The sequence below is a fragment of the Pongo pygmaeus genome, chromosome 18 (genome assembly GCF_028885625.2).
Source record: "Pongo pygmaeus isolate AG05252 chromosome 18, NHGRI_mPonPyg2-v2.0_pri, whole genome shotgun sequence".
NCBI classification, from domain to species: domain Eukaryota; kingdom Metazoa; phylum Chordata; class Mammalia; order Primates; family Hominidae; genus Pongo; species Pongo pygmaeus.
Genome location: NC_072391.2, coordinates 77,909,109 through 77,927,660, shown reverse-complemented (window position 1 = coordinate 77,927,660; position 18,552 = coordinate 77,909,109). Strand labels below are relative to the sequence as shown.

The 18,552-nt window shown below is 46.0% G+C and overlaps 1 protein-coding gene across 2 annotated transcripts in view; it reads left to right on the top strand.

The window, feature by feature from the left end:
• The window catches only part of CDYL2 (chromodomain Y like 2), a 217,850-nt gene that overhangs the window by 181,965 nt on the left and 17,333 nt on the right, over positions 1 to 18,552 (top strand). For both annotated transcript variants that reach the window (XM_054453182.2, XM_054453183.1), the window contains exons 3-4: positions 561 to 778; positions 12,864 to 13,036. In XM_054453182.2, coding sequence (XP_054309157.1) covers positions 561 to 778; positions 12,864 to 13,036 — 391 coding nt within the window. The remainder of the gene's footprint in view (positions 1 to 560; positions 779 to 12,863; positions 13,037 to 18,552) is intronic.

Below are 18,552 nucleotides of genomic sequence, written 5' to 3'. Positions count from 1 at the left end.
AAGAGAGAGACGTAAGGACACTGCCTGCTTGGTATTCACCCCTCTCATCTCAAGGCAGCGCCCAAGGAAGCACTGGGGGGTCCCAGAGCCCCATCTCTGGTTCTCATATTAAATAAGGTCATGCCCGTGAATGTGTTTGAGGATGGTGCTTACCACATAATACGGGTTGGATAAAGGTTAGCTGCTGGTCTTGCTCTTATTGATAATTTCCTATCATTCATAGGCATCCACCAGTGGAGAGAGCTGCCTCTCAGGGTGGTCAGTGGATTCCCTGTCACCAACGAATCTGAGCAGAAGCTGATGTATGGCAGAAGAGAGTAGAGGACTGCACAGGGCCTTCACAAAGAGCCCTCTAGGTCCCCTTCTGAATTTGGAGATGCAGGAATTCAGGCTGTCTCTTCACCTTCCCTCTTCCTAGAACAGAGGGTGGCACAGGGGAGAAGGTGGTGTGTCCTAGCACATCCAAACCTTTCCATTGGAAATCCCAACGTCCTCTGATCACGTCCTTCTAGGATCGTGGCCCATTTCAGTTTCTTACGTTGTTTATCTGGTTTTGGAAGGCTCTGCTCTGACCAACGGGGGATTGAACCTGCACAGTCCAGTGAAGAGGAAGCTGGAAGCGGAGAAGGACTACGTCTTTGACAAAAGGCTCAGGTACAGTGTCCGCCAGAATGAAAGCAACTGTCGGTTTCGAGACATCGTCGTGCGGAAGGAAGAAGGGTTCACGCACATCCTGCTGTCTAGTCAGACCTCGGATAACAATGCACTGACACCTGAGGTAAGGGGTGGCGGCCAGAGGGAAGGGCAGGCTGGGCTGTGGCTCTTTCTCACTCAGAATGGGACATTGGCTTTCTCCTTCCTTCCATCAGGGAGCTGAGGACGGTAACCAGCATGCATAAAAACTTGACTGCAGCGTGCAATTTGCTCATCATTTTACATACATTATCCCATTTGATTTTTATGACCATGTAATGATACCCTCTCATCTTATGGATGAAGACCATGGGGAGAGGGACTCACTGAACTGATCGTGGACACAGACTTAGCCAAGGGGCAGACCCAGAATCCAAATGTCACATCTTGGGCTTTTCCAGCTATACTTTGTTGTTATCAGCATGTCATATTTGTTTGCTGCAGATATAATTCACTCAGTTAATGTATCTCACTCAGTTTATAATACATATATATGTTACTACATATTATATATATAATTGAGACAGATTGATTTCATATACCATAAGTGTCACCCTTTAAAAATGTACAATTCAGTGATTTTTAATATATTCACAAGGCTGTGCAAGCATCATCACTATTGAATTCCAGAACATCTTCATCACCCCGAGGAGAAACCTCACCCACATGAAATAGTAACTTCCATTCTTCTTTCCCCCACGCCCTGGAAACCACTCATCGACTTTCTATCTCTATAGATTTGCCTATTCCGGGCAGTTTGTATCAATGGAAACGTGCAGTATGTAGTTTTTTGTGTCTGGCTTCTTTTCATTTAGCATGTTTTCATGTTTCATCCATGTTGTGGTGTGTATCCATACTTCATTCCTTTTTATGGCTAAATAATATTCCATTGTATGAATAGACTATATTTTATCTATCAGCTTTTCTATTTGTTGGACGTTTGGGTTGTTTCTACTTTTGACTTTTATGGATAATATTTCTACAAATGTTATATACAAGTTTTTATGTGAACATATATTTTCAGGTTTCTTGGATATATTTCTAATTTCTAATAGGATTTTCTTGAATCTATTCCAGTTCTTAGAATTGCTGGGTCATATTGCTTACTGTATTTTTCGAGGAACTGCAGAAACTGTTTTCCACAGTGGCTCCCCCATTTTATGTTCTGACCAGTAGTATGTGAGGGTTCTAGTTTCTCTGTATCCTCGATAACACTTGTTACGTCTGTCTTTTTTATTATAGCAATACTAGTGCAGGTGAAGTATCTCATTGTGGCTTTGGTTTGCATTTCCCTGATGACTAGTCATGTTGAGCATCTTTTCATGAGTGCATTGGTCATTTATGTCTTCTTTCTAGTCACATCCTTTGCCTATTTTTAAAATTAGGTCACTTTTCTTTCTATGGTTGACTTTTAAGCATTCTTTATATACTCTAGATAGTAAGCCCTTATCAGATATATGACTTGAAAATATGTTCTCCTATTCTGAGAGTTGATGTTTTACTTTTTTGATAGTGCCCTATGACAAACAAATTTTTAAATTTTGATGAAGTCTGTTTTACTGCTTTTTCTACATTACTTTTTAAATATTAATCATACTTATGTCTTAGGTGAATAAAATAGGGAAACAATGAATACTTAATGCAGTGAGATTGACAACATCATTCAAAGTACAGGATACATGGCGGGAGAAGGGAACAGATTCTTGACGGCACAAAGGTGTGAAGATGCTCCACGAAGCAGCCTTTTCCTACAAGATGCCTGGGGTAGGGCAGTAGAGTGGTAAATGGCGATAACAGTGATGACAGCCAGTGAACAGGGGCTCTTTGTTCCTTGTATTTGCTGTTTATCTCATGTCATCTCGTCACCTCCCTTCTGATGTAGGATTGTTATGATCCACATTATATAGATGAGAAAATTTAGGCTTAAACAGCCTAACTGGGCTAGGGTCTCACAGCTTAACCAAGTAGGTGCCAGGAGGGCAGGGGTTCTATTCTTGCCCGCCCTTTTGTCTCTTCTGTTCATCCCAGTGCCAGGCCCACTGAAGACATTTAACTCCGAGACCCCTTTTTCTGTCCTTGCAATATCCTGGACTCTCTTTTTCATAATAGCAATGGGAGGTTAATGAGAAGGGTATGTTTTGGGAGATGAAGTCAAGGGATGGCGACTCACTCACATCGGGATAATAGAATGACCTAGCATTGTCCAGTGTACCCCGTACCATCAGGGAGGCACAGGAAGTGGGGTGGGGAGGGAGGTGCTGTGCTCTTGAATTTGTGATTGCATTATTATTATGGTTGAAATAGACCCTGGTTCTTTTACGGGGTTGTGGGCACAGCCATCTGGAATGATTGACAAATGGTGAGGGAAGCACTGTGGCTAAAGCCTTGGGGTTGTGGGGTAGTGGTTGTGTGCTGCCCCTTCTCTGAGCATGGTGTTTTGGGGGCTTCTCCCTCCTCCGCCTGTAACAGAAGCATCCCTGGGGTTCTCTGCTGTGTAGAACTCTGTGTAGGATTCAAAGAAGCCCAGAGCCTGCAGTCTGCCCCAAAAGCAGCTCTTCATATATTTATACACCTGGAAACCTCATTATTTTAAGCTCATCATGACATGTGCACAGACCAGTTTTTCCTAGATTCTTTCTACTTCACTACTTTCTAAAGCATGCTCTAAAAAGGCACAGCATTTTCTTTCAAGAAATTGAACACATGTGAAGTCTCCAGTTCATTCCCTCTGTGGAGCAGCCCTGGATGGTAACTGTTGCCCACTCATCATGGAAAACATGTTGTGCTCGACTGATTTAAGATGCGCAGGTTCTCACCTCCTGAGCTGCGGGCTTGGTTAATTGGAGTTCCTTTCCTAATCAGTGTCAGTCGGTTACAGAACAGGAGGAAAACAGTCAAAGTTATTGGTCTGGTATTTTCAGCTGTCTCAACAACTAAAGGGGATTGAGTATGTGGGTGAGCCAGCTGACTGGGTAAAGCAGCCTCTAATGAAGGTCCTACTGAAATGAAGAGGCTGTGTGAGAGGAGGAATACAGGTTTTAGTCTAGCAGACCTGGCTTCCAATCCTGCCTTCAACTTACCATGCTGTTACCTTGGGAAGTTACTTTGCTGCTCTGAGCTTCCTCCTTTATAGAAATTTTACAGTATTTTACTGGCGAGATTAGAGATAACGTATGCACAGGAGCCCAGAAAGTACCTGGCACACAGGAGGTATCTAATAAATGTTCTTATCATTATTAACGTGAAGCAGAGGCCATTTAATGTCCACCAGCAGACATTGCCTTGCTTGTGAATGGAGGAGCCAGAAGGTGACCACTTTCATGGTTATAATTAAATTGCTTTTTCTAGTTGTATAGGTGACATTGGTTGGATTGGCCTCACGGGCAGAAATTCATACAATACTGTGTGCATTAAGTAGATTCTGAAGCTAGTGGGTTTGCTGTAATATTTCTCCTGTCTCGGATACAGCAGAGAACCAGGAGATGAACAGAAAAATGTCCCTTAAGGAAAGAGTCAGTGAAACAGATGACACAAAGTCTCCTTGATTGAAAGCTTATCCACTTCCCCATTGGGAGAAGACTCCAGGTCTTCCTTCACTGCCCTCAGCCTCAGCCCACAATCATACCACCACTCCCAGGAACACAGCAGACATGCAAGAGTCCCCTCTCACACCCCTCTTGTCATGGCCCCATGTCCAAACCTGTCTCAAGGCCAGTTCACCTTTATTCTTAAATAGCTCTTTCATATCCACCATAACCATTACAGTCCACTACTAGGCTCTTTTGTCTGGACTACTGTAATTAGCCTTCTCCTAAGTCTTCCTACTTTCATGCTTCCTGCCCTGTAATCCATTCTGCATAGGGCAGGCAGAATGATCTTCCAGAAATGCAGCTGTGGCCAAGTCAACCCTTTATACGCACACCCCTCCCCAACCAAATGTGTCGATGGCTCCTGATTACCCTGGCTGACAGTGAGAACCCTCATTGTGGTGCAGTCCCGCCTCATCGTGCAGCCCACCTCACATACCTGTCCTCCTGTACCCCAGTCACCTGGCTTGCTTTCATGCTTACACGTGCCCCAGGGCCTTTATGTGTGCTCTGACTGGAACAGGCCTTTCTTCCTCCTTGCTTCACTCACTCTTGCTCTTCCTTCAGGTCTCAGTTCAGCCATCACTTCCACAAGTCTTATGACCATTGTTAGTCTACATGTATTTGTGGGGTGACTTGTTAAATGTCTGATATCCTCCACCTCGTCCATTAGACTGTAAACTTCTTGGGGGTAAAGATTGGCATTCTCTTAATTCAGTAAACATTTGTTAAATTCTTTTATGTGAAAGGGTCTGGACTAGGTGCTGCAAGGGATACAAAGATGGTAAGTTTACTATTTTAGCTCTTATGGGATTGTATTAGTTATCTATAACTCTGTAGCGGATTGTTCTAAACTTAGCATTTTAAAACAGCACACGTTTATTGTCTCATAATCGCTGTGGGTCAGGAATCTGGGCATGGCTCAGCCGGATGCTTCCAGCTCAAGGATGCTTCCAGAACAAGGCTGCTGTCAAGTGGAGGCTGGGGCTGCAGTCTCACACGAAGGCTCAACTGGAGGAGAATTCACTTCCAAGCTCACCCACGTGGTTGTTGGATGCATCTGTTTCCTGCCATGTGGGCCTCTTCTGAGGGCTACTCATGACAAAGCAGCTTTATTCCCTCAGAGCAAGAACTCCAAGAAAGATAGCAAGAGAGGATGATCCTTTTGTCACCTAATCTCCTCCTGAAGGTGACCTGCCATCATTTTGGCATCTTCTGTTGAAGCCAGTTGCTAGGTCCAGTCTTCTCTTGAGGGTGGGGGTTACAGAAGAGTGTGAATACAAGGGGTTTAAATCACACAGAAGGCAAGATACAGTAAGGAGGTGCACATTCTACAAGGGAGTTTGTCAGAAGAATCACAACAAGAATTTAAAGTATTCAGGGTTTTGGGAAAAGGGAGAGTATGCATCTAGTCTAGGGTATGGGGAAATCTCCCTTGAAGGTGGCTGCATTTGAGATAGGCCTTGTGTGGCTGGATTTCAGCAGCTACAGATGAAGTATACAGAGAGGGACCCGGTTGATTCCTCTTTTACATCACATTCTAATGAATTTGGTTATCTGGCTGTAAACCCATGCCAGATCCGAAGCTAGAAGTCATAGAGGGGGAGTCTGTTCTCTCCAGCAGACAACTAATAGCAGGTGCAAGTGGCAGCTAGGAAGTGCATAATGAGGGCAATGAATTTACAGGACATATTTAGGACTTCAAAATGCATAGCAGTCTGGGACTATTTGTTATAGAATCACATCCCAGAAGCCTCTAAGAAGAATTTTCTGTTATAGGCCAGCAGGTGACCATTAAGAAGTAGTTATATGCATACAGTATATTCTGTTTAAGAAGGAAAGAGAATGTGGACTAATTTTAGAACATTTTACTTTAAATGAACCACTTACATTATTAAATTTGGGGTCTTTCAAGAAGGTGGAATCTTGGCCATCTGTCCAAATTGAATTACCAACACCAAAAGGAAAGAAAAGAGATATAAACTAGATATAACTTTTTAAAAAATGAAAAACAGTATAGTTTGTACTTCTTTTGTATCAATAAAATGCAAATTTATTTTCAATTTAATTCATAAATGAGATGGCTGTTTTGTTTGGTCCTTTATTTATTTTTTCTTAACGAATTGACAAATAAGTTAAGTATGGCCTTAGCCAGAGAGGCTACTCTCTGAGTCATCTATAGAATTTCAGTTCACCTCTTTACAGCAGGGTTTCTTTTTTTTTATTTGCCTCTCAGAGAAATAGAGTTCATGTATAGGTGAGAGTATATCTATTTCTGGAGGCAGATGGATTAAAGGACCCACAAGATAGTGGCCTGTGAGCTTTTTTGATGTTCAAAATGAGTATCTGTTGCTTATACCCAGATAGGCTGGAATGTGCTTATTCCATCCTTCCAGCAGGGCACAGGCCTGGAGATTCTCAATTGAGATTGACATCTAGCCCTGTTTTTTCCACTAAAATCCTATCCATTTAAAAAAATCATCCAACAGTATGAAGTAGGAGAAAGTAAAGGGTGGTTAGCATGAGATTTAAATCATGGTCCTGCCTCTTACTCTTGGTGTGACCTTGGACATCTTATTGCACCTCTCTGAGTCTTCATGGTGTCACTTGCAAGGTTGAGATACCATCTCCTACCTTACCAGATTTTTGTTTGGAATAAAATATTACGTGGAAATTACCTGGTGCAATTCCTGGCACTACTAGGTGCTTAAGAAGTGGGAGTTCTTTTAAAAGTTTAAACTTAAAAAACAATATTTCCCAGTATCCCCCTAACTTCCATACACCGTGATGATGCCTGTGGAGTCTTTAATAGTGATCCTTTGGAAGTTTGCTCACTTATCGTCTCCTCTGTTAGACTCTAAGCTTCACCCAGGCACACGCCATGCCTTGTTTTCTCTCACTAGGTACTTTCTGCTCTTGTTTTAGCAATCCAGTGATTGGGTGTTCTTTATTTTATCCTCCTCCCCATTCATTGTAATTCATGTATTTTTAAGAAGTTGTCCCTAAATTATATACACATAGCAAAGGCTAAGAGTAATTACCTCCTCCACTTCTGAATATAACCTTGACATGCTCTAACTCTAGTCATTCCTCCTCTCATCCTCTACAATATTATTGCCTGCTACTACAGTTCTACGCCTTACCAACCCCTGCCCTCAAATTAATGAATATCAGTATTATGATTTTTATAGTCAGTTTTTATATTAACAACACATTCACCAATTTTTTCCTTTTTTTTTTTTTTAGATGGGATTTCATTCTGTCACCGAGGTTGGAGTACAGTGGCACCATCTCGGTTCACTGCAACCTCTGCCTCCCATCCTTCTGCTGAATAGCTGGGACCACTGACATGCACCACCATGCCTGGCTAATTTTTTTTTTTGTATTTTTAGGAGAGTTGGGGTTTCATCATGTTGCCCAGGCTGGCCTCGAACTCCTGAGCTCAGGCAATCTGCCTGCCTCAGCCTCCCAAAGTGCCAGAATTACAGGCCTGAGCCACCAATTTCTTTGCTGGTTATTATTCTTTGCATGTCAGTTTTTGTTTCTGAATATAGTTTCTTTTTCTTGAAGTACATTCCTTTTTAGTTCTTTTAGTGAGGGTCTAAAAATGGTAAACATTCTTTGAAAATGCCTAATTTTTACCCTTCCTTTTAAGTGAATTTAGCTGAGTGAAGAATTTGTTGACAGTTGTTTTCCTCAGCACCTTGACAATTGTATTCTGCTACCTTCTGGAATTTATTTCTGCTATGTAGAATTTGCCTCCAGTCAAATATTTGCCCTCTGTAGGTAAGCTTTCTTTTTCCTCTGGATGTATTTAAGGTGTTGCTTTGTCTTTGATGTTCTGAAGTTTAAATATGATATGCCTGTGCATGCATGTATTGTTATTTCTATTGCTTAGTTTTTTGTTGTAGTTCTTAAATTTTAGGATTCAAGTCTGTGGTAGATAGAAGCCTTCTCCCCAGTATATTCATGTCCAAATCCCCAGAATCTATGACTATGCTAGGTTCCATGGCTAGGGGGAATTAAGGTTTCAGATATACAATTAAGGCTGCCAGTTAGCTGACCTTAAAATCAAGAGTATTCTAGACTACCTGGATGGGCTCAATATAATCACAAGGGTCTTTAAATGTAGATGAGAGAAACAGAAGAATCTGTCAGAGTGACACAAACTGAGAAAGTGAGGAAGACCCAGCTGGGCATTATTGCCTTTGATGATGGAGGAAGGAGCCATGAACCAAGGAATGTGGGTGGCCTCTATAAGCTGGAAAAGGCAAGAAAATGATTCTCCCTTAGAGCCGCCACAAAGGAATGCAGGCTTGCTGACAACTTGATTTTAGCCCAGTAAACCTGCATCAGACATCTGACCTACAGGACTATAAGATAATAAGTTTATGTTATTTTAAGCTACCAAATTTATAGTAATTTTTTATAGCAGCTATAGGAAACGAGTGGATCTTTCATCAATTCTGTTAAATTCTCATCCTTTATCTCTTTCGATATTGACTTTCTCTTCTTCTCTGTGAGCTACTGATAGAATCCCTACAGCACCTATTTTAAATCTTAGCATTCTTGTCTTTAATCTCTCCGTTATATTTTCCATCTCTGTTTTTCTGTACTACATTTTGGTCTATTACTTCAGGTCTTTCAGTTAATTTATGCTCCCTTTAGCACCACCTAATCTGCTGTTGATCTCAGCAGATGTCCATGACTTTGTTTTTCATTTCCAGAAGTTTCTTTTTCTCCTCAAATCTGTTTTTTCCCCATATTCTCTTGTTCTTTCCTTATTGTTCATGTCTCTTTTCCTCTTTCTCTGTGATTATTTTAAACATCCCTATTTTACAGTCTCTTTTGGATCCTTCTATTACTTGAAGTCATGTTATGTAATCCTCTCATTTGCTGAGTATGCCAACTTGTATTTCCCAAGTGTTTTGTGATTTTTGATTGTGAGTTCATCTTCTGCTAGGACTTTTTTCCTGTATAATTCCCATGCAGTCTGGGTTGCAGTTTCTCCCCAGAGTACTTTTACATTCATTTCCATCAGACACCTCAGGGATATTACTAGCCTGTGTCCAATTTCTGTGTTAATTTTTTTATCTTGTGGATTCTTCCCCATGTGGGTGTGGTAACTCAGAACTTCAAATCCACATACAGGGCAGGCTTGGAGTTTTAGCTTCTCATGGGAGAGTTTTCCTACAGCAAAAATAAATTATTTGCTGGAGAGGCTTATCCTGACTGTGGTATGGCAAATAGGTAGCAGAAGGACTAGAAGGGCTGAGCCTGTTCGTGGTAAAGCCGATACCATCATAGGCTTCCTGTCTCCAAAGCCTGTACCTTTTCAGCCTGGCCACACTGCCTTGAGTCCTTGTGAATACCAGGCACCCAAGAGACATTGTGTAGTCAAGATACGCAGTGTTGCTGCAAGGTTGTGATTGGAAGGAGTCGGGGAGTGTGCAGGGGTGTGAGGGGGATTGGTTCAGTCAGTACACAGACTTGGAGGGTCTGGATGATGCTCAGGCCTCAGAACGTAGCATGTGGCAGAAGCTCAGCTTCAGATCCTGGCTGCATCCTAAAATCCACAGTCTGGGAGGGGAGAAGGATCTGCGTTCCCCTGGGCATCACAGAGCTCATTTCCTGCTGCTCCCATAGCCACACTGCTATCATGTGGAGGTCTTCAGATGAAAAGCCCTGATACTTTGAGAGGCGGCCTAGCCTGTGGTGAAGGACGTGGGCCCCAAAGTCTGACTTCCCGAGTCCTAGTCTAGCTCCACCCCATACTTGCAAACTTCTCACAGTCACTTACTTTGATTTTGTCATTCATAAAATGGAGCTTGAACAAGTGACTCCCCCAGAAGGCTAAGTGAGTTCACATCTTAAAGCAGCACTTCTCAAACAATAACATGCGTATGAATTTCCTGCAGGTCCCATGAACATGAAGAAACTCATCCTGTTGGTCTGGGCTGGGGCCCAAGACTCTGCATTTCTAGCCAGCTCCTAGGAATGTGAAGCTGCTGGTCTAAGGACCATACTTTGAGTAGGGAGGTTTGAAAGTGCTTGGGGCAGAAGCTGACCTGTTTTGTAGGGTCAGTATATAAAAGGGGACATCTTGCAGGGTATGTGTCATGCACTGCACTAAGCAGTCTACTTGCATCTTGTTTGTTGGTTCATCTGAGGTAGCTCTGAATTTTACAAATAGGGAGACCAGAAGAGGCTAATTATTTCATCCTAGAACACCCAAGATACTGTGGGGTAGAAGTGGAGCTTGTGCCCAACCGTAGCCCCAGAGGTGCATGTGGACCTTCTGGAACCCCCTGTAATACGTCGGGGCTGGGGCTTTAGACTCTGCATTTCTGGCCACCTCCTGAGGGGTGTGTTGCTGCTGTTCCAAGGACTACACTTTGAGCAGCGAAGTTTGAAAGTGCTTGGGGCAGACAGAGCCTGTACCGTCTAAGCAGGAAGCTTTGAGCCGGCCAGTCTGTTAGCGCAGGCTCTGCCACTTCCTGACATGTTGCCTTGAGAAAGTCACCTTTCTCTCTGAGCCTCAGTTTCCCTTTCTATAAAATGGAGCTAGTAATAATGCCCACCTCACAAGGGGTTGGGGGTGCAAGTACTCATGGGCAAGTGCCCTGTAACCTTCAGGCTCATCCAAAAGTAGTTGCTCATGTGATGAGGAGCTGAACAGCCCGGCTGCATGCCTTTGAAGAGCGTAAACACAGTTAGCCTTCATGGGGTGCAAACTTTTTGGTGGCAAACTCTTTACAGTCTTTTAAATGGTTTTCACAGGTGCCTTTTGAGTTGGCCTTGTAAAGACTTCTAGGTGGGTGAGCAAGCAGCCTGCCTAATTTCCTCTGAAGTTGAGGAAAAGGGCTATGAGGGAGTTTCTGTGTGACTAAACAAGCAGATATTGAGTGTCCACCATACCCGAGGCACTGTGCTAGGCTCTGAGTATACAGTGGGGAATAAGAGAGATGTCATTCCTGTCTTTATTAAAATAACAGTTGAGCAAGTGTGGACAAATAAAAGGCAGGAAACAAACAAGTAGTAGGTAAGACAGGTAAATGTATGATAAATGAAGAAAACAAATGGGGGTGCTGGACAAGGGAGAATAGGGGGAGAAGAATAGGGTGGGTCATAGAGGACTTTCAGAATCAAGGAGCCTGGGCAACCCCACAAGGGGTGGGGAGATTGGCATGTGCAAAGGTGATTAGGTGAATATGGGCTTGGCCCAGGCAAGACATTCGAAGAAGGCTGCAGGGTCATAAATGGGAGCTCCGGGCTCTCCTAGCTGCCCCACCCCTGCCTGTCCCCCCACCGGGCTGGCTGCTTGCTCTGGGGCTGACTCCTCTCCTTCTCCATGAATGGAAGGCCATGGCCAGACAATGGGAATCTGCAGTGTCAAAGTGCATAGACTAGGTACTGTGTGAGTCAGGCCAGGGCTCAAACCCGCCTCTAACACTTACCAACTGTGTGGCCTTGGACTAGTGTCACAACCTCTCTAGGCATCTGTTCCCTGGTCTGGAAGTAAGAATAGTGCCCACTTACTGGTGCTGGGGAGGCTGGAACCCATGTAGCAGGGTACCTGGCCTGCAGTACGTGTTCACTGCTAAGGTAGCACTTGTTGGTCTTAACCACTTACCGAGGGCACCTGTGTCTGTCTCCCAAATTCTGTCCTCCTCTCCACCTGCCTAAGACAAGGTCATAGAGTCCTAAAAATCCTAGGGCATACATGCAGGAGACTCAAGCAGGAGATTAGGGGAACTTGTCCCATGATAGCAGGGTGGCCAGCACAGTTCTTCCATGTCAGATGGCACCTTTACTGGCATGAAGAGGAGGAATAAAATGCCTTTTATCCAGAATTCATCACTATCTCCCAGGAATGTGAACCTGCAGGTGGCCATAGCATAACCTTTCCTTTCATTTATTCTTCACTGGAGGCCTTGAGAGTGGATCCACCCACTTATAGATGGGGACATTGAGGATGAATAACCAGCATGGCTCAGTTCCCATGGCTAGTAAGTTGCAAAGCCAGAATTTGGACCAGGGGCTTGGAACTCCAGTGGGACATTGAGCCCAGGTCTGGATCTGATGCCAAAGCCCACTTGCCATGTGGCACCTGCAAGCCATGCGGGGTATGAGCTGGATGAAAGATGAGCAAGGATGTATAATAATTAAATTGAGTCATCTAGAGATGGCTTACATCCCTCAACGTGGGCTGTGCATGGATTTTTTCCACATCTTGTAAAGGGCTAAATAAGCAAATGCCAGAACAAGATTTGCAGAGATTTACCAAGGATTGAGTGACTCCAGGCCAGGCTTCCAGATCTGCAGCCAGTGACCACACTGCCTCCTTATTAGCACTCTTCTGCCTTCTCTGGGGATGGTGCTGGAGGGCTTTGGCTATGATAAGTGTTTTTCTCCTTGCTCTGGACTCATGCTTGTACTCAGGGGAGGCTCCCTGCACAGGCAGAAGCAGATTCCCTGGCCTCTACCCTCAGGGGGTCAGGCCTCTGGTTGTCTTGCAGTCTGAAAGCCCCAGGCTTACAGGATAGGCACTTAACATCCCTGCAAATTCATCTCTGCCGGCAGATCATGAAAGAAGTCCGGCGAGCGCTCTGCAACGCAGCCACAGACGACAGCAAACTGCTGCTCCTCAGCGCAGTGGGGAGCGTGTTCTGCAGTGGCCTGGATTATTCCTACCTAATTGGCCGGTTGTCCAGCGACCGGCGAAAGGAGAGCACTCGGATTGCAGAAGCCATCAGGTGAGCTGTGCTCCTGTTCCCACACCTTGGGGTCCTGCCTAGGATTACCAAGTAAAAATATAGGCCGCTCAGTTACATTCGAATTTCAAACAACCAGGAATTTTATTTTTAGCATAAGTATATCCTGTGCAATATTTGAGGTCTGCTTACATTTTTAAAATGTTGGTTATTTTTCTGAAATTCTAATTTTAATTGGGCATCCTATATTTTCATCTCTAACCATGGTCCTGCCAAAATTAGGGATGCTTTGCCTTCTAGGTTAGATCCCACTTTCATTCTTTTGATCGGAAAGATTTTTTATTTGCTATCAAGGCCTGAGTCTGGTAGTGGCCATGTGTTATCCACACTACTCCCGCCCCTTGCCTGATGGGGAGAGTCTCTGGTTGTCTGGTTGTTTGTATGTCCCAGCACTGCTGTAGCTCAGCAGTGGGGAGGTTGATGGAGGCGTTCCCTGGGCAGCTGTGTGTTTGCAGACCCAATGGGGTACAGAGTATTTCCCCCTTTCTAATTGCCCCTGGGCAAAAGTTGGGATCCTGGGGGTGACATCCAGTCCCAACAATGAGTACCCTTCTGGGACACTGAAGGGTAGTTATTTCCCCATTCTTTATCAGTATATCAAAAGTAAGTGAGTGTCATTTCTAGACACTACGGCCGTTTAGCTGGTTTACAGCTGTCACCCAGTGTTCACCTGGCGGGGGCTGCTGTATCTTGCTTAGGAATCAGACAAGTCACAATTCAGGAACGCCTCTGGTCACATGAGAAGGAACACTTATTCCACATGGTGTCACGGAGCCTCAGGCCACAAGTCAGGGATTTTCTGGGGCCTCCAGTCTCCATGGTTCTGTAGAAGGGCCACACAGAGGGAGGCCGATTCCCATGTGGCTATAGGGGGCCTTGAGGGGTTGCGTTGTCTCCAAGAGGTGATGCTAGGATGCTCTTGTGTGTGGAATTCTGAGTCCCTCTTCAGGGTGAAGCAGCCATTGGAGCCCCTGCTCCAAAATACCCATGTGTTTCCTGTTGCAGAATCCTTGCCAGAAGAGACATGACGAGCCTGGGCACTGTAATGTGAAAGGTGTTGTGGTTATGGAGGCACAGGCTTCCTGGATGTGCCCACACGGTTTGCGCTTTGCCAGGTCCCAGCTATGCCCTCTCACTACTGCCTTTCCATGTGTCAAAGGGGGACCACAGGATTTCCAGCATGCTTCTCTCCTCATGCATGAGGCCACCAGAGCCCATCCAGAGAAATGAGTGCCCATTTTTGTGACCCGTGGAGCATCAATCATGGTCTTTATCTGGTTTACCCATTTCAGTGGAGGTGTTAGCTGGATTTCCAGAAGCCCAGGGAAACCTGGCTGACACAGCCCCTAGTTTTCACTCCATGCATGCACAGCTCATTAGCGTGCAGACCCCTTGTAGTGAGTTGAAGTGTGGCCCCCAAAAGATATGTCCACGTACCCATCCCTGGAACCTGTGGAGGTGACCGTATTTGGAAAAAGGCTCTTTGCAGATGTGATTAAGTTCTGAGATGAGATCATCCTGGATTGGAGTGTGGGCTCCAGACGCAGAAAGAACTTACTTCATAAGAGGGGACACAGACAGAGGAGAAGGTGATGTGACAGAAAAGGGAGAGCTTAGAGTCATGCAGCCTCAAGCCAAGGAACTCCAAGAATGGCCAGCAGCCACCAGAAACTGGGAGCGAGGCCTGACACAGCTTCTCTGTCAGAACTTCCAGAAGGAACCAGCCCTGCTAACACCTTGAGTTTGGAGTTCTGGTCTCCAGAACTATGAGAGAATACCTTTTGATTGTTTTAAACCCCCAAGTTTGTGGTGACTGTTCCCTGGGAAACTAATACAGCCTGGAAGGAAATCATTAGCAGCTCAAAGAGCCCCATCTTTTCAGGCTCTCCTCTTAGGCAAGGGCCCATCCTGACCTCTGCCCAGCATCCTCAATGGCTGCTCCTTCTGGTGGGCAGCTGTTCACCTTTGCTGGATGGGGTCTATTAACAGATTATCCTGGACAGCTGCAGGCAAGGTGGGACTCCCAGGCCAGCCCTGGATTGACAGTGATGAGGCTTGTCCCAGCGTGGGGAGGGCATGGGGGTCCTTCTTGCATGCAGGAATAAGGTATCGTAGCTGGGTCACTGAAGGGATGGAAGCTGAACCGAAACAGGGTACCCAGGGGGTCAGGTCTCATGACGGATTTCCCCAGAGCCCCCACTGAATGGTTCCTTCCTGTGGCTTTGCACGCCCAGTCTCTCTGGTGAGGGAAGTGTCTCCCTGGCTTGTCCCTGCATTTGTGTCTTAGATGTATCAAAGCTGAGGGGCAAAACCTTTTCTCCTGTCCCTGTAGCCTCTACCCATTGGGGTCTGCAGCGTGATATCTATGCATCTCTGGACTCTTGAGAACCAAATTCATGGAGAAAGAGGTGTCAGAGGCAGATGGGGTTGAAAACATCAGCTGTAGGAGAATGTGGCTGGGGCCTGGGGCCCAAACTGGCTCCTGATTTTCCCAGCTGAGTAGTTCTGGGGAAACATGGCCATTAGAATTCAGACATTTGCCATCTCAGCGGGCAAGTGAGCTCCCCTTAGGCAGAGCACAGGGCAAGATGGCGGAGGCAGGAGGAATTCTTCTCGATGCTTCAAAGGGAGCAGAAGTTGCTAGTTCATGAACTAGCAAGGATGGGGGCGTGGGAAAGGAGATGTCCCCTGGACCACTGGTTCCCAGCCCTGACAGCACAGAGAGGCCCAAGGGAGCATTCCCAAGACCCTGATGCTTGGCAACATCCCCAGGGGACTCTGAGTTATTTAGGCTGAGGTGGGGCCAGCGTATCTTTTGATGTCAATCGTCCTTGGTGGTTCTCAGGTGCAGCCAGGGTTGAGAACACCCGCCCTATGCTAACCAGATTTCTGCACCACTGACTGAGAGCACTAAGAGAAACACGAGATTCTTACTTTTATGCAAGGGAGAAAAGGTGGTTATGAAGGGGATGAGTGTGAGGAAGGAGGTGATACAGGCATGAGAAAGGTGAGAACCATGAGCAAAGATGGATGGAGGTGCAGAAGATGTGGCCGTGTAGAGACAGATGCTCCCGGGGTTAGAAAGAGACTATGGCTCACCCATCAGCACCAAACTCTTTTAAGGCATCTCCAGCTCTCCCAACTCGGGAGTGCTGCCTTGGAGGCCACACTTGGAGTTGGGGACACAAGGTGGCAGCGAAGCATTCTGCAGAGAACGTTTTGTGGATTTCCAGAGGGGTGTCCTGAGAGAAGCGCACTGTCATTGAAAGGAGCTTGATTCATACTGCAAGTTCTGTGCCTGTTCCTGTGGATTTTCTAGGTGTATTAGCATACTTACAAGAAATCTCTTGTGAAAGAACTTCCTTCAAAATCTAGCAGGGCTGAAACGTTTTTTGGACATAGAACTGCCCCCATCTCTTCTCTTGGGACACGCTCCTGGTAGGGCTGACCAGGCATGCCGCATGGCCTTGGCACCCCGTGAGTGGTACTCTCACCCCCTCCTCATCCTTGCCTAAAGAAAACTTGCATACACGTGACCGGGACTGGTGACTGGGACTCATCACTCTGCAAATGTTTGATGAATGAACTAGCAGATTTGGGGAGAGCTCACGTGATTTGTTCAGAAGCCTCTCTCCAGGATCCATCCTGAAAAGAGTCTGCCTCCTCTGAACTTGTCATAGGTGACAAGGTGGCTTGTTCAAACGTGGTATTCAGGAAAGCAGTGTTGGCTAGCAGCTGCCCACATGGCCCCTGGAATCAGGCTGCCTGAGCTCAAAGCTGCCTCTGCACTTGCTGGTGGTGGAGCCTTGGGTATGTCACGGATCTCTCTGCACCTATTAGTTCATCCAGAAAATGGGAACAATCAAAGTGATGGTACTGGCCTCACTGGTGTGTTGCTAGGATAAAGAATAAAAAGATACTCTATGTGAAACACTTGGGCTATTCCTGGCACTAATATGTTCTTGGACGTATTATTACGGTTGTTGTCACTACTGCTGGTACTTCTAGCCATGACTTCTAGCTAAGCTGAGTCTAAGACCAGGGAGTGGGCGCCTGGACTAAGGGGTGGGTTGGAGACTAAGGAGTGGCCTGCCGGGGACCTCTCTGGGGGCCCCAGGATGGTGGTCACTGTTTGGTCCTGTACTGGCTGACTTGGCTCTGAGCTTTGGCTGGGGGAGGGTTCTCCTCCATGCCTCTGGTTAAAGGGAGTGGGTAACTGGGTCACAAGAGAAATGCCGATTGCTCCAGGGGAAATTGAGACATTCCTGTGAGCAGAGTTTTGCTTCTGGGTCACCTGTAGCCTAGGAGAATGGATCACAGACCAATTTGAGAATTGAATGAGGACTCTGTCCACCCTCCCCAGCAGATGCACTACCCATAATAATAGCAGCAGGGATTGCGTGCTCCCTGCGTGTCAGCACTGGGCTAGCACCCTGCATGGACCGTCTCCTTGGATTCTTATTCAACGCCCTATCTGGGGCAACATCATTGATTTTCCCATTTTACAGAGGGAGAAAATGAGGCTCCAGAGACCAGGCACCCTGTCCAAGTTCTCACCATTAGTTAGGGGCAGAACTGAGACTTTACTCTGAGTCTTTCAGATTCTGAAGTTGTTGCTCCTTCTGCCACATCAGTGCAGCCCAGCAGCTTTGTCAGGCAGAAGCCACAGGGCTCAGGTAGAGGAGAGGAAGCTGTGTGGGTCAGGTCAGCCTGATGGCCTTGGATGTGGGGGAAGGTGGCGTACAATCTTCCCCACGCAGCCCCGCCATCGCAGAAGGATCAGATATCGGAGCTGCAGGGCCCATAATGCAATATCCTGTTTGCTGCTTGGCTCCCAGTGATAGAGATCTACTGCCCGAGGTGAGAGAAAGAGGATGGGGGGTGGCCTTCATTAAACATCAGGTGACATTTTCATATCAAGGAAATGAAGTGCGAGGCAGATTGGATGACACAGGAGGGGCTGGGGTGGAGGGTCAGAGCTCTGCACGCCTGGTCCCCTTTCCCTTGCGTCCCTGATTCCCTTGCACGGATCTCAGGTTGGAAAACACAGAATGAAAGGCTCTGGGGTCCTGCAGAGGAAAGCTCTGGAAAGTCACAAGGGCTGCAGTCCATTCCTAAAGGATGTCATGTGGTTGATGGAGCTGAGGTGGCAACAGTATCAGAGAGGCTTACAGGACACCCACAGCAGGGAGGCTGTGTTGACAGGCACGGATCCTCTTTTATTAAAAACGTCCAACAGAGGCGGAATGATGCATCATTGGAATGTTATGGAGGGAATTCTGCACCGAGTGGAAGATACGGCCCCATGAGTCCTAAAGTCCTTCCCACCTCTGAGATCTAAGACTCTGGAATTGTATGAGGTCACTCAGGAATGGGATGTTTGACAAAAATCATCCAAACCCCCAAGGATTCTACAAAAAAGTCCATATCCCCCACAGACCCCAAATTGCTTTCAGTGAAAAGCACTTGCAAAAACCAGTGACCTAACTGAAAACCTC